This window comes from Columba livia, chromosome 1 (assembly GCF_036013475.1).
Source record: "Columba livia isolate bColLiv1 breed racing homer chromosome 1, bColLiv1.pat.W.v2, whole genome shotgun sequence".
Taxonomy (NCBI): Eukaryota; Metazoa; Chordata; class Aves; order Columbiformes; family Columbidae; genus Columba; species Columba livia.
The window spans coordinates 134,293,382-134,309,751 of record NC_088602.1 but is presented as its reverse complement, the minus strand read 5'-3'; the positions used below and the strand labels follow the sequence as shown (position 1 = coordinate 134,309,751).

At 38.3% G+C, this 16,370-nt stretch overlaps 1 protein-coding gene across 50 annotated transcripts in view; it reads right to left on the bottom strand.

Moving 5' to 3' along the window:
- SOX5 (SRY-box transcription factor 5) overlaps window positions 1-16,370 on the bottom strand; it is a 732,238-nt gene that overhangs the window by 256,808 nt on the left and 459,060 nt on the right. For 44 of the 50 annotated variants that reach the window (XR_010466374.1, XM_065031395.1, XM_065031486.1 and 41 more), the window contains one exon: window positions 5,159-5,390. Coding sequence is in view for 49 of the 50 variants with exons in the window: in XM_065031248.1 (XP_064887320.1) it covers window positions 5,159-5,390 (232 nt within the window). In the remaining variant the exon portion in view is untranslated. The remainder of the gene's footprint in view (window positions 1-5,158; window positions 5,391-16,370) is intronic. The other 6 variants (XM_065031582.1, XM_065031540.1, XM_065031510.1 and 3 more) reach the window with 1 other exon arrangement.

Genomic DNA, 16,370 nt, shown 5'->3' with positions numbered 1-16,370 from the left:
TGGAAGGTATTTTGTCAGGCAGATACAAGAGGTATCAAAGCTTTTTCTGGCTCCATCTCCACTTGTTCTCAAGGACTGCAGCGAGTTTTCTAGGATCTGGACTTAGATGATGCAGTAGGCAACTTCTACAGCTCTTTGATGGGTCCTGGCTGATTTTTCTTTACTTATTCCCTTTCCTAAGAGCCTGTAGAGTCATTCTCTGAAATGGTGCAAGTGTAAAGATTGGAAAGATCAAACTCTGATACAAACCTGAAATTATATTTGTGGAATGTGCTTTCATGTGTTACTTTTGTGATGACATTTACAATACATTGTTTGTAACAATGCCATTTCATCATCTCATAAATATCAATTTACCATTAAGAGAGGAAGGGAAGAACATCAAAAAAAGACAAATGAAAACCTACCACCGTTTCTGTTTTAATTGATCTAGTCTTGTTCAGATAAGCCTGTCTATCTCTTACAAAAACAACAGTTTATAGTTTAAACTGTGAAATTGTGTGTGTGTGTGTGTGTGTGTGTGTGTGTGTGTGTGTGTTGTAATTATGGTGCCTGCTAACAATTTCATACTGCCACATTGCACATATGGCTTCCAAGCTAGCTTTATCTGAATCTTTGTGAATCTATTCTCCGTGCTATTAAACTGAGCACATTCCACATCGTTCAAAAGTAATTACACTTTTGTCTAGAGTGTAGGAGACTGCTCTCCCCAAACAATGAAATTCTCATTATTAGAGCTGGCACAATAACGGCACTGGTGTTCACAACACTGTGCATTGTACCATCACAATAACTTATCCTCAGCTTGATGCACAAAGGTATACTGGAAATTAAAATTTCTCTAAAACCACAACGTTTTTTTTTGTTGGTTTTGTTTTGTTTTGTTTTAATAGGCATTCTTTAGCTCAGTATAATTAGAGTCCTATTTGACTTTTTAAAAAGCTATATGCATTCAGATTGCCATTCTCTTTGCAACTTCTGAATGGTAGCTAAGTGCTCCAGCCACACACTGTTCTGATCCAATACTATTCACATGCTGATGACCCCAGACCCACAGGTGAAGTGCAGGCCAGGATGTACGTGATAAGAGAATTTAAATGCAGCATTAAACAACTTTTTATTTTGGACTAGTGGAGGAAGAGCATGAAGCAATGCGTCACTAAGCTCTTTGACCAGAAGTACTGTTATACTTTATACGACCAAAATTTCTTAATATTATTCCCAAGTTACAGAGGAATAACTTCATTCACCACAGAAATGAAACATTTTTTATTGTAAAACCATTAACGTATTTAACAGTGCACTGTAGTATTACCTATCAATTTAAAGCACTGCTGACAATGAATTCTGAATCTTACTGAAAATGCAGGACAAACGTGGGCTGGCAGCACAGCCACGGAGTTTGGAACAACTGGACAGTGGCAAAATTACACCTCATCAGTTTGACCTTTTGGTCAGAACTTTGTTTTTGTTGTGGTTTTGTTTTTGTTTTTGTTATTTTTTTTTTTAATCTCATCCAACATTTGATTGATATTCTACAGTTAAGAAGAACAGTGACATTTGACCTCAGTATACCGTGCTCGTGGTATACTTCAGTCAGTGCTTTCAGCCTTGAAATCTCTTATTTTCAGAGATTAGCACACAGAAACTGCTGGTGAGATCAGCAGCACTGAGAGGTGGCAAAAGCAACACAGTAAGGCAGACAAATAGAAACAAATAAAATAAACCCTCTTAACTTAGATGAGCTAACAACTATCTCTGCTATCCAAATATTGTAGCCTTAATAGGCTTCTTCAAAAGAGGTTATCGACTGATACTATCACCCTCAAGTATTTTCCCGGTAAGCTTATGGTCCGCTATGAATGTCCTAAGGGGACCCACGGATATATTCCAGGCCAAATAATTTGCCTTGTATTATCCTTCTGAGCTTTTGGGTTAAGTCTGATAAATTATTGTTTCTTTTCTTATCAGTGGAAAAGCTTTCTTTCTTACAATGAGTATCTAATTTCTTTTATCAAGAGGAGGGGAGTTTGGGATAGAGTTGCCCCTGACTTTCACAGAACCACAGAATGGTTGAGGTTGGAATGGACCTCTGGAGATCATCTGGTCCAATGTCCTGCTCAAGCAGGGCCACCTAGAGCCAGTTGCCCAGGACCATGTCCAGACGGCTTTTGAATATATCCAAGGATCCTAGGATGTCCCAGCTGGCAGGACTTGTAAAATGAAACACAGCTGGAAATAACCTATGAAAGAGAGGGTCAATTAGCAGCTAGAAAAGTGAGGCCAAGAAATTGATTCTCAAGGTTGAAATTGTTTTCCTAACTGTCCCTTCATGACCCAGTGCTGAGAGGCAGAATATGAGGAGAAAAGGACAGCTGCAGGGACAAGAGGAATTCAGCTACGCAGCCTACTGATGACACAAAGCTGTATAATTCCATACCTTTTCCAGATCCCTTGGCGGTGGCTTTCTTCTGCTGAGATTGTTCCCGAGGCTAAATGGGTGTTGCACATGTAAGCTAACACAGAAATATCTCTCTGGATCTACACTATCTCTACGTAAGAAACCCTCTGGAGAAGAGTCTTAGCCAGCAACCACACACAAAGTTTAAGAGGGGGGCAGCAGTGTGATGTATTACGTGACTTCAGACCAGTTTTACATCTGATCTTGTCTTACTGGACACTGGAGAGACCTGTAAAGGTGTCCCTTTCTAAGGACAACATACAGCTGCAAAATGAATACTCCATAGTCACTGGCAGACTCAGTTAGTAGGTGCAGTAGTACAGCTGACAAGCTATTAAGAAGTGTGAAGCACACTGCTGGAGCTTTATCAATAAAGCTGCATTGGACCGCACTGTGTGGTGGTGTGTACACGTGTGCATGAACCTGGATTTGCTTCCTAGAGACCATAAGATAGCACAGAATGTCAATTCAAACAGTACACAACTGACCTCTGTAACGCTACCGAAGTACATATACCCTTTTGGAATGACTTTCATAACTGCTAATCAGTTACTGAAGTAACCAAGAAGGTAGCCTAACACTAGGTTCAGTTACTTCCTTCTTATAACTACATACCACAACAGCAGAGGGAATGATTATGTATATTTTACTCATTTACACTGATCACTTCCTTCTTTCTGGCAACACATAGGCTACACTCTTTCTGACCTACCTGGATGTTGATTTTTACAAGATACTCCTCACTTAAAGAGAGGTATTACCAAAATGTCGCATTCATACCATCTGGCAATTTTCTTAAATATGTATGAAGACAAAACCAGTCCCTACAACCCCCCCCAAACATGCTTCAAATAAGCCCAGAGCATCTTACTACTACATCAAAACTGTCTAAAACATGCAAGAATTCAGTATGTTGTATTATAAAGAGACAGAACACACTGTTTTGACATCACAGTAAATACAGCCTTCATAGCAGAAAGTCACACTAGATGATCAGCTAATCTTCTTGATCTTAAAAACTGTACATGAATAAAGCAGTTAGTTAAAATCAGTTATGGAGCAGTTAAGCGTTTCAGTGAGGTGTGGTTAAAATACTCCTGCTGGCCTCCTTAGAAGACAATGAGTTTTTCTTTCATCAGAGTCTGATTCTACACTACTGGTGTCATCACAAGTTTACCTATCGAATTAAATGTTGTCTGGAACAATTCCTTATCTTGAACACACACACACACACACACACACACTCTCACACACACTCTCACACACACACTCTTAAAACAGGCCAAAATACAGCAAAGCGCATATAACAGTTACATACCCTAATATCCTATTGGCTGGAACTGTATACTAATAAATTGCATCTCCATACGATAAAGGATGAGAAGTAAACAAACTAGAAAAAGACAACGACATGTTTGCCCATGAGTAATTTTTCCAATGACGTTCGTTCTTCATTTAAAATTGCAATAAGCCAAAGTAAAATTAAATATTCCAAACCCCTGTTAGAACTTAAACATTAGACCAAAAAGGAAGAAAAATGGATCAGGATGAGTGAGTTATTTTTTCTAGGAGAGAAACTTCAGTGAATATCCAGTGACTTGGTCCTATGCGAAATAATAACCCCTAAGGCTTTTTACTTAGGGCTTGTTACATATGCATAATGAGCTGTAAGGGCTTAAATACCACTATGGAGCTGTTGCAGGCTTTTATGAGAATATGCCATCACCCTTTTTGCAATGCCTTTTTAAAAGCCTTCAAATATGCAGGTCCAGTCATTATCTTCACTTAAAAGTGAAACTGCCAGTGCCCTTGTCAAAGTGGGAGACTAACAGAAAAGTTGCAGTCAATTTGTAAACAGGCAAAAGCTGCGTGTCTTCACAACAGACAGCTCTGTCGAGGTACCCAAGTCCTGGGGTTTCCATGCCTTTTCCCTGCACCTTTCAACCTTTGTAACATCGTATCACAGCACTCTGCCTGAAGGGCCCAAACACATCACGTTATAATCCTGACACTACAATACTAGTGAGGAACATGGCATTGCTTTTGTTCTTTTTGTTTGTCTGCTTTTAGATAAAGTCAGTTCTGGACTCCCAGTGGGCTGCTAAACGTAATGAATGAAGGGCACTGTGTCATTTGTAAAGTGCACAAAAAGGTGGGAATTCACAAGTGAAGAAGTGGGAAGCTGATTTAATTCACTAAGCACTGCAAACTTTCTTGTAGGTACCTGTAGCATGTGCAATTCACATCACACGTCAATTTTTAAAACCAGCAAAATCCGAAGTTGCTTTTTTTCACCCTTTATACAGACTTCCATGCTTCACTATTGCATAAACTTGGCATTGGGGTGATACTTCAGACACCACACCAAACATGACTCTCACAGTATTCCAAAACCATTTACTGTTTGCTGAACACATACACTTCAAATTCACATCACTGTCGCTAAAAAATTTTAGCACCCTAAATGCCAGCAGGCAAAGGTGAGGAAAAGTGGAGTTTGCACTGCGAGCAATTTAGCATCTATAGTAGAGGGTAAAGGCAGTCCAGCTAGGTCAAAGCTTTCACATTATTGTAGCATGTTCTGTATGTGTAACTGTGCATTGTATGCTCCATAAAGTACAGATCTGGATGCCAAACTACTGTAGAGGCAGAATTCAAAGAATGGATGTAAGTACAATAGACCATTAGCAAACCTACCATTGTGTTGTGCTGAGAAGTGGGAGTCCTATGGTCACAGTTCTCTTGCGTCAGCAGAGAAACTGGCTGAAATTCCTCAGAGTGAGGCTTGTTGGGAAAACTCACATGCAAGGGAAGGTGAAAGGCTGGGAGCCCGTCACTCTCCTCTTCTCCCACTTTCTGTCTGCTTGTCACCATGGCTACCTCTCCATCTGCTTCCCCATACGGAGAGGCTGGTCGCTTGGAAGACATCCTGGAAGGAACAAAAGAGGAGAAAATAATGAAACCTCCAAATAAATCCTTAATGCCGTCATTGTGTGGTTAGGGGCCATTGTAACAGAAATGCCTTTTTTGTGCTGGCAGAGAGCAGGAAACCATCCAAATACCACTGCAAAGCATACACAATGGGGAACAATGGCCAAGCAGGTAGCAACAGAACAGTGGCTTGTTTGTTGTGAGAATAATACACTAATATAGCACTCTCTTGCATTCTGGCTTCTTAAACATGAAAATTCACCTAAGAAGGCTGTATAATGAAACGCAATTCCTTTAAAAAAATACCCATCTGGTTTTGCATTTGCAAGAGACTGTAAGAAGATAGAATGTCTCCCAATACAAGCTATTGTCAACTTAGCTTTTAAGGAATAATCACTTGCATGTATTTAACCGTAACTGATTAAAAAAAAAAAAAAGAAAGTAAAATAAAATAAAATAACTTGCTAGCAAGCCAAAACATCTGTGTTTATAAAACTTTACTCATGTGAACAACAGAGTGTTATAGTCATGTTGCAAGAATCTTTTCAGGTTTGCAGGTCTGGAATAGTTAAGCAATTAAATATCTGACATCAATAATTTAAGCTTTTTGAGAACACAGATTCAGATTTGTACCAAATGAACAAAGATTTGCTATGAAGATACTCTATAGTTTCTGCCTATAGTGAGATCAGGAAAAAAAAATACATGTAAATGCCATTAATATCTATATCTTCATAAAAAAGAATACAGAAGGAAGGTACATAGAGCACATATTGTAAAAATCACACATAAATCTTGACTTAAAATTCAGGCCCACATTCTGAATTTTTTGAGACTGTTTGATAACGCTGTTCTGATAGCATATATGTATCTTTAACTTTTAGAAGGACTGAAAGAATCCTTATTTCATTGGAAAATCCAGTTTTCATCAAACCAGGAACTACTGAAAACCCTACAGGACAATCTGAACCCAGAATACTTCCAGCTTGGTCTTCAAAACAGAGGGGTCCAGTGAACTATCAAAACGCAGACAACTTCTGGGGTTACTTACAGCAACATTGTTCATGAAAATCAGGGTATGTGCATGAACGGCGTAATGGGCTAAGCAAGGGCATCTGTAATAAGGAGTGGAATGAGAAGTAAGAAATCCGATGGGCGTAGTCAAAAGAAGAAAAGAAAGAAAAAAGAGAAATATTTCATGGCAAATAGGAAGTTATGAACAAGGAAACTGAAGACTATTGTACGTAAATTTGAAAAGACGGGCTGAAGTAATACGGATCCTCAAAAATCTAGTATTTATGATTCTAATTACCCCATTTTGATTTTCCACTTCACAGTTAAAGGGCTGCATTTCAAAAGCCCAGCAGCCTCTTGAACCGTGTGTGGGGCTGCTGTGAGGTGGAGCATGTCCATACGATTTGGCATATTGAGCACGAAATGGTTCTTAGCAGCAGTCAACTGGGTCTGAAAACAAACAGTGACTTTAAACAGCCCTTTGTTAGGACTTATTTTGTTTCTAATGATCTCATTTTGAGCTTTGCCTCCTGAGCCAAGTTGGATTACAGTAGGTTAAAAAAAAAAAATAAAAAAAATAATAAAAAAAAATCAACCAAACCTCAAAACCTTATAAAAAAATCTCAGAGAAAAAAAAATCCCTATGAGAACCTGTACTCAGCTGCACATCGCCTGTTCTGAACACCACCTATTGCCTGCACAGAGAGAAGCAATCTGTATTTTCTATTAATGTTTGACTTAGTCCAACAGACTAACACTTCATACATCCTACCTGAATTCTGTCTTCTAGGCTTTCCCACCTACGTGTCTGCAGCAAAGCATATGGATAAAGACAGAGATCACCAGATAGACTCTTATCTGGCAGTTTTCTACTAGCCTGCTGAAATCTGCATTTTGCAGCTACGTTTGATGTGACAGATCCCAAGCTTTTCTTTTGCAGAAACCATGCAACTCCCTTCCTGAAGTTAATGTGAATTATTCATATTCTGCATTGCACCACACCAAGATACATATTTGCTATTGATTCCAAGTGTAACATTGTGGTTACTCATTTCAACACTGCCTTAATAAAAGTTTGGTTTTTTACAAAATTTCTCCTTCTGAAAATTAGCACTAAGCACTTGTCTCAGTTTTTGCAAACAAAAAGGGAGGGACACAAAATCATTAGTCAATTATTCTGCAGGAATGTTGCACACTATAAGACATTTACATTTGATAACTGAAAATATTCAGTCTCCACTACGATTCACTTCGACAATAAATTACAGAGAGGATACCTTGCTTTGTATTGATGACTTGTATAATGCACTCTATACCCAAATTGTGTTTAAAACTCCCACTGCTCTTAAGCCAGACTAACCCAGATTCTGGGTTGAAGTAAAGATCTTCTGCTAACTTTATAAGTGAATAGATGGTTTCCTCTACTGTGTTTAGTTAGCGGGCTGCAGATCACCATCACCTTCTGCTTGTCACTGTTCCCAACACGGATGATCTCATTTTCTCTTGGGAATTTATAAAAACAGGCAAGGAAGGCAATAGAGGTGATGACCTCAATACACTAGCAGTAACAGAGATTATGATGTTTGTGATCTAAACCAAAAACCTACAGGTTGGACCATAGGCCAGTCTACAGTGACTAACTGAAGAGGGAAGGAGAAACTTATTCCATCCTCATGCAGCTCTTAAAAGTTCCCATTTAAATTACAAGCCACATGCCCGTCACAGTGCTAGAAGGCTAACAAATCAGTAAAATGGCTAAAGCAGTGAAGTTGAGGATTTAATCTGCTTTAGTCTTCCAAGTGAGTACGACACACAAAGAAATGGATGGACAACCCTAGGTAAGGGTCACACAGCTCAGACGACGACTGCAATTTTTTTTTTCAGGTAGCTCTGTCTGTAGCCAACACGAGTTAGGTATAATCTGGCTTTCCAGAAATCTCATCATCCCTTTCAACACCACATCATGGTTTCACAGAAAATACTTACTCCTTATGAACACCTGGGAAATTTTCACAAGAAAATGCAATATTTTAATAAATAAATCAATCCGTATCTCCTTTTGGAAATGTCTTCACAAAGAACAGTAACTATCAAAGGCGATAGCAGAAAAGGATCAAATCATTGAGAGGTTTAGGAGCAGAAAACAACATGATACAACATAAATTCATTCACAGATAGTCTTTTGTTATTTCTATAGCTTTATTGGTCCCTTTTCTGAATCTGTAATGCTCTCAAACCCTGTATCCTTGAATTTGCTTTTTTTCATACATCTTCATTTTCCTCCTGAGCTACCACTAGGTCTAAACAGATGCCGTATCTGAGATGCAAGTTCCTATTAAAAACAATAAGGGAAACAGCTAAATTCTGAGTAACAATGTTATCTGAAACTGAGCTCTTTTAAACAGATCTAGGTCTAATGAGGGACTGGAATTATCCCATCTTAACAAAGGACTGCAAACATCCTGGGTCTACCCTCAATGATAACACAAGAGCTTACATGACTTCGAGATCTTTTCCTCAAACTAGTTTAAACTCAGAAGGGTTTTCAGTTACACCCCATTGAAATAAGGTTTACAATGAGAGAGGAAACATCAGTTTCCTCAAGTATCAACTTATGGATAGGATTTAAAAAAAACCCAACAAAACCACAAGATAAAACTCTCCAAAAAGTACTAATATGGTGGACCAGATTCTGAATATAAAAGGGTGTCTCCACAGATGAAATCTGTTGCAACTTTAGGCTTGAAAGATGAGTTGAATTTTCAATTGTCAGTTATCACTTTTACTGAATACAAATAGCTAAATAGTAAGTTTTCAGACAACTTACATCTGCAAAGTTCAGACACAGTGGGACACAGGCAGTACTCAGCCCACTTTAGAGACACAGTGCAGTTATGAAAGGTATCCCCATACTTGATTTTTATCAGGGCTTAGCATGGAACTGAAGATTTAGTTCTGGTGAGGAATTAAAATATGACTCTATTTCTTGTAAAGGGACTATTTTTTTTTTCTGGTTTTGGAAAGGCTTCTTGATATGCATAAATTGCAGTAAAAAAATAGCTTTTTGTTAATTTTTCATTAAATACATGCTTTTCCTGGTAGCACTAATATTTTTTTTTCCAGGGAGGTAAAATCTCACTCTTCTAACTCACTCTTATCCCATAAATACTTCATGCAATTCATCTTACAATAGCTTCTCCACATATTTCTTTACTCCCCTTCAATATACAACAGACTCTTTGTAGGCTTAAACTGATATCCTGTGTCTATTGATCTCAGCGGGTTTGGACCGACTTCAGCACGGCTGGATTTTCTCACTGGAGAGAGTAAAAGCTGCGCTGCATCCATGTGAATTGTTTCCTCATTTCATCTACAACTATTGTTCTACCCAAATAATTTCAGGCTACCAAATAACATTAGTTTGTTTGTACTTCAGCGCCTCACAAAAGTGATCTTTCCACAGTTCTATTCTATTTTTTTTTTCAGAACCTCATTTAAATGTCCCCACTACATTTCCAGTTGTTCATTGGTTTTGGTTCATTTCACACCCAACCCAAATCTGAAATAGTATTCAAGGAGATAGTGCCCTCTAGCACACAACCAGCATCCATCCCAATTTGATTGCTCATGCCATAAAATTTCATAAATTTTATGTCATAAAACTCTAATCTTGTTACATTAAGGAAAATACCTCAGAAGCATTTCAGATACCCACAAAAGCTTTTGGAGAAATGGCTTATCCACGTCTTCAAAAGTGACACACACAGATGTGTCAGGAGAAAAAGATATGAGGCCATAAATCTTAACTTGTTGGGACTTAATTAAGGGATTCATCAATCATTACACAGCTCACCCTATACACATACAGGCAAAATCCCGTCAGCTGCCACAACCTACAGCAATCTACAGGTTAAAAACTCCCAAAGTCCCTCTGCTCTGACTATTTATAAATGACTTTGTATAATCTAGCATTAAGACCTGTAATTATAAAACAGCATTAAAACAGGCCTGCATAGTTATGGATAATTATAGTTGGTACACTTTTTAAAGAAATAAAAAGCTTTTCCATTCAAACACAGGCTTTGCCTTCTTGACAGCTCCAAGTCCACAGGATGTAGAGATGATGTAAATTGTATGTCAAAATTTTGACTGAGCAAGACCTTCTTTTTTCCCCTTATCAAGAGGGGCATTGTTGTTTCCTCGTCATAACTAGGCGTGACAGCGCCTGAGTGGAGTCGCATAGCCAGTTTCTGAATCGGCATGAAAATGTTCACCTCTTGAGTTTCTCTGGCAGCTACAAGCCAAGCCTTTCTCATGGGGAGAGTTTAAGCCACTTGGCCCCGCACACCAGAGATGGGCACGGAGCTGCGTTCCGAAGAGATGCAGGAGGACAAGACAAGCAGATCTGATCCTCCAGCAGCAGCGTGGAGGGTCGTCCCAGCTACCGACAGCACCAGGAATTTACTCACTAACACAGCCCGATTCCAGAACAAATGCTATACGCTGAACGAGTACCGTGAACCCCAGCGGGATTCAGTCTGACTCTCATCCCAATCTGCAGGGATGTGTCCCCCTAATTAAAATACGTTGGAAATCTGCAGACGCTGCTTTTCCACCGAAAATACTTATGATTACAGGCAGCAGCAATATTACATACATGTACATCTAATGTGTAATCATACACACACACACACATATATATGCACAGACACAAGCTTATCCAAAATGTCAGCAATACATCTGCCTCATCTCTGATGGTGTCTAGTACTAGTAAAACTGTTTGTATTCCCAGGTTTATTGAATCTCTCTACAGACAGTAGACAAGCAAAAGGCGCTAGTTAATACTAATGACTGTTTCCATTCCGTTTTGGCCCCAAATTCATTCATTATTTATGTACACTGAACAACTAGTACCTTTAAAAAAACCCACAACTCTGTTCATTTTGACAGGATTACTTGTGTAATAAGGTATTACTCAACATGAGTAAGGGTGGCAGACTCCCACACTCTGTCCCACTGGGAACTGCAAGCCCGACTTGTTTCTACACATACCACTAAAAACAGACTTCGCTTGGCAATGTCTTTGAGTCATTTACAGCCTGGTTTGGAATTCTTTACTGAAGTAATTTTACAATTAAAAAAAAAAAAAAAAGCAAACATCTCTAATCTGCTAATCAATACAAATGTGCATGAAATGTGCTCTCATCTGTCACTCACACTGAGATGGAATAATCTGTTAATTATTACTTTCTAGGATCATATCAATCAGCCATCTTAAAATGCACATATGCTACAAATAAGTCATATTATCCGAAAAGGGTTTTGGTGAACAAGACACTTTTGTTAACACAAACCAAGATTGCTATGGCATAACCTGTGCAATACTTCTGTGAAGCTATTACTATAAACTGCCACGAGTAATCCTATGGTTAAGGCCACCCAATAATTTCCATTTCACCCAGCACACTTTCTCCATTTTGCTTTCCAGACTCCCTCCCTGTATGGTGTTACTTCGACCATTTTTTTCAGTCCACCAGTTTAGAAGATTCTGAATGGAAAGTGGGCAGGGAATATGCTATCCCTTATCTATTTTAAAGTATGCATTTTCAAGTAAAGTAAAGTATAAGCAGCTTGGCTGTTAAACACAATATTCCACATATTGTGGAAACTGTTTTTTGAGAAAAGGTACTGTTCAAAATTCCAGTGGTAAATGGTTTCATTTTGACAAGTTCTGAAACCCTCAAATAAGAAAGTTGTTACAGTGTCTTCCAATAAAATGTTAATAAAAATCTTGTAAAATTTTTCTTTTATTAGAAAAAAAAAATTTAAAAATTCTTGTAAACTCTGTGCTCTCAACATATTCTTGCATTTGCAGTGAATTTATGCATGAAAAACCACTGCAAAATCAAGTCTAGGAAAAATACGTTATAAAAAAAAACAGCTAATGTTGAGTGTTCTTAAAGTGTGTTACGTAAAGATTTTCATTGGTCTTTTGAAGCAGGTAACTGGAAAAGATTCTTTGTGCCTGGCTAAGTTGATCAGTTAAACACCCTAGCCCCAAACAAACCAACCTTCAACCAAAACAGAATTTGTAAGGTGATAAAGGAACTCCTATCAATATACTACATTCTATTACTGCATTCTATTATTACCACTATTAGTAGCCAATTCTTTTGTAGATCTCGCATGGGACTTTGCCTTATTGTCCCTATTTTGTACAGTAACTAGTAGGTGTTAAGCAGGAACGCCTAGTGATTTACCCAGACACACACATTTAAAACCGGCTTTAGCATGAGAACTCGTATCCTGTTTTCGTTTGGTACCTGTCAACTTCCTAAGCCTTTTGTTTTCCACTAATCTGTACATCAACTAGAAGAGCCAAAAATCTAATAGTATGTTTACAAACCAGAAACTACAGGATCAGATTTTACTTCTGCGGAAAAGTATGTTTCTAAAAGAGCAAAATTCAAAACATGGATTTTTTTTTTGTTTTAGAGAACTTCGCAAAACCAGAAGAGGCATATAGTGAAAATGTGGTTACGGTACGGGCAACATAGAGCCCTAATGGTGCAGTGTCAAAGACAATGAGCATCTATCAGCACAAACTCTGGAACAGCAGGATGCAGTCATTGTTGATGTTTCAAGTAAACTGAGCCTGATCACTGGCTTCTTTCATGCAAAAGACTCTGCTTGGATGATTTTGAATTAAATCCACAAGCTCATTTATTTTCCAGTGCATCCTCAAATTAACTCTGGCTTCCTTCCCCCCAACCCCCAAGCTTTTAGAAATGTATGCCATCCCCCCTTTTCAGTTTCTCAGACATCTTGCTTTTTTTACTCTTTATTATTACCATCATTATTTTACATTTGTCCTCATGTCACTGTAGAAAGAGCAGAGTTTTGGCTTTGTTTTCACAAAAACTTTTAGGAACTGCGCACTGCTGAAAGTGCTATTGCAACCATCATGACATTAGGTAATCATCACTCTTCTGCCTGCTGAACAACAAAGAGGGATTTAGTCAAATCATTAGAGTTTTCAGGCCCTGAAATTTCACTGTACAAACTATTACTTGAAAATGACAGAGAAGAAGTCAGCCTGTCTCCAGACGCTGAGTGGGAGAGCTGTGCTGCACGCTACAAGGAATCTATACATCACACACAGACGTGCATACCTAATTTCCATTGACATTGAGTGAAATGAAGGCAAGGAGTTGAAAAAAGCTTTAAAATCATGACAATTATGAATTACTTACTTATTACAAAGAAATTTGAGGAAGCACAGGCTCATTCTGAGAAGTTAGCTAATATTAAAACTTTTGCAATTTAGGGAGCTTATTCTTGGTCATTCGTAGTCTTTGCCTAATCAAGCTGACATAAAATTTTCTTCAAGCATTATTAAATGATGAATTACTTTCAGTAGAATCAACATTAATAATAAGAATTCTCTCCCAAAAGACACCCAGATTTCAATACAAGAAGCTGTTCTTTTGATTGAGATCTTGGTAAATTATGGCACAGCTTTTCCCACTCTTCCATCAGGCCGTTGCTCCGTAAGGCGAGTACCAAAGAAGCAGCTATGCAGCTTCACGTCTCCCTTTTCCTTTCCCCTCTCTTTCCTTACTTATATTTCAAGCTCAACAAATGGATTTTTTTTTTTTTAACCACAACATTCCCTCACCAGAGTTTGTGTATAATCACAAACAAATCAGAAACAAAGACATTAGGAAAAAAAAGTCTCTTTTTCTCTCACTTCACTCTGAGTTTCCCTACCAATAAGTTCAGAATAATAAGTTTATATTGCATGTATGTCTGCTTCCGCATAATTGCACTTAGGAAACAATTTTCAATATACCTACTGATGTTTACGTATCTGAACTTACAGTATCATTTTAACATTATTATATAAACTCTTGCTCCAGCCATCACTCATATGCACATTTGTGTCATGTCTATCACTTTATAAAGAAATGCAAATAAACACAGGAACACATAAGCACACACATCCCTATGCATACTATATGTTTCCTGATAAAACTTATCATGCCTGTAAAGTATGTATGCATATCCATTCATAGCTTGAACTTGCGCTGATGAAATATCTGGCCTCTAAATAACTTTAGTGGGAGCAGAACTGGGGCTTCAGAGAACCCGTGTGTACCTTTAAGAATTATAGTGAAACATTTTTTGTGTCTGTGTGTGTGCATGAAAAAATGTACTTAGGCAGAGCAATGTCTCTAATGGATGTAAACATTTTCTTTCCAACAGGTTAATTCCAGCTGCCTAGAATTTGTGGTTTGTTTTTGTTTGGGTTTTTTTTTGTTCACATGCATGTGTGTGCTCCCTCCCTTTTGGAGGGTTTATACATGACAGGTGCATTCCTGGCCCAAGAACAAATAATCCTGGAGAGTTTGAGAAACAAAAATCAAACTGAACTTGAAGATAAAATGACTGGGAATAAATACATTATTGCCTTTCTATTATGTTAAAATAAATAACATCTATAATGTCTAAGCAATTTGAGGTGGAATTTTCAAAGCTGAAAAGAGATTGTTCGAAAGACCAGATGTTGCCTTTCAGAAACTACTAAAAATTGCTGCCTCTGAAACTACTCTGAAATACAAATAGAGTAAAACAAAAATTGTTTAAATAAAAACAATTTCACTCAGACATTCTGATGCTCCAAAAGAGATGAACTTTTTCAAGTGTTCAGGTGGTTTTTGCACTCATAAGTCCCACTTCAGATTATCCACAGTCATGCCATCTCTGTTCCAACAGATTATCGCATAAGGGATAAAAAATAAAAACGATTATGTTATAATGTAAGGGCTTCTGCTTCACTCACTGTGCATATTGTACTGTGAAGTCCTCTTCAGCCGTCTTATGAAAGGCTGACAGTTGTATTATTTTCCCAGTTTTTATTCATAAAATTGTAAAATAAAATCTACATGAACAAATGTGTGTTGTGATCACCCATCCTGGTACATGTCCGTTTACTTGCAGTAGCAACGTTCAAGCGACTTTCAATTCTGTAATTTTTGGATTTCTGAACATCTGTGTTCAGTTTAAAGTTCTACTGAACACTTCCCACAACTGTTGCTCGCACATACGAGCTGCTTCCTCACCGCTGCAGCAGCACACGTAGCTGAGTGCATTGACTTCAGCTCACCGCTGTCTAAAAACTGATTTTCTGCTATACCTGATTCAAGAACGGCCTGTCAAATTTCAAGAGAAAGAATAATTACAAGCAGCTGATAACTACCCATCTTAACAAACATTAACCCTAATTACTGCTGGAGCTGTTGGCTAAGAAAAATATAGCTATTAATCATATAACGCACATATACCCTTGCACAAACACACACATGCAAAGCAAAAACAAAACCACAAATATGAAAATGAGAGACTGTTCTAAACAGACAACATACCTTTAGGACCATCAGGAGTCTCCAAGTTTACTTTAGAAAGGCTGCAGTGGCAGGCATAGGAACACCGTCGCAAAAAGATGTCCACTTCAAAAGGGTGGGGAGGAGGAGAAAAACCCTGAAACCAGTATCTTTCCCACCAGGGACACTCAGAGGACGTCTGCCATTCACCCTTCCATAGGTACTTTGTCTACCTTCATGCCTGTTGTTCAACAGCGATTCCCACCCAGCTCCACAAAGACCCAGCTGTATAAACCAACGCTGTCAAAGAACACAGTTAAGGGATGGATAAAACAGGGAGGGGTGTCTAACATGCTGACCACTGACTGAGCTTGCAGGGATAAAGAAGCCTTGATGGAGAAAAGTAATCATCCATTGCTGTTTGTTTATTTTACCTCCTCCACCACATACTGGAACCTTTTTTGTTTTTTCCATTACCAAAACCATCCCCCACTGAGAGGCCTTTGTGATCTAAAAGGGGCAGAGCCCCTCTTTCTTAACACTGGCAAGTTTATGTAGGCAGATTCATTCAAACACATCTT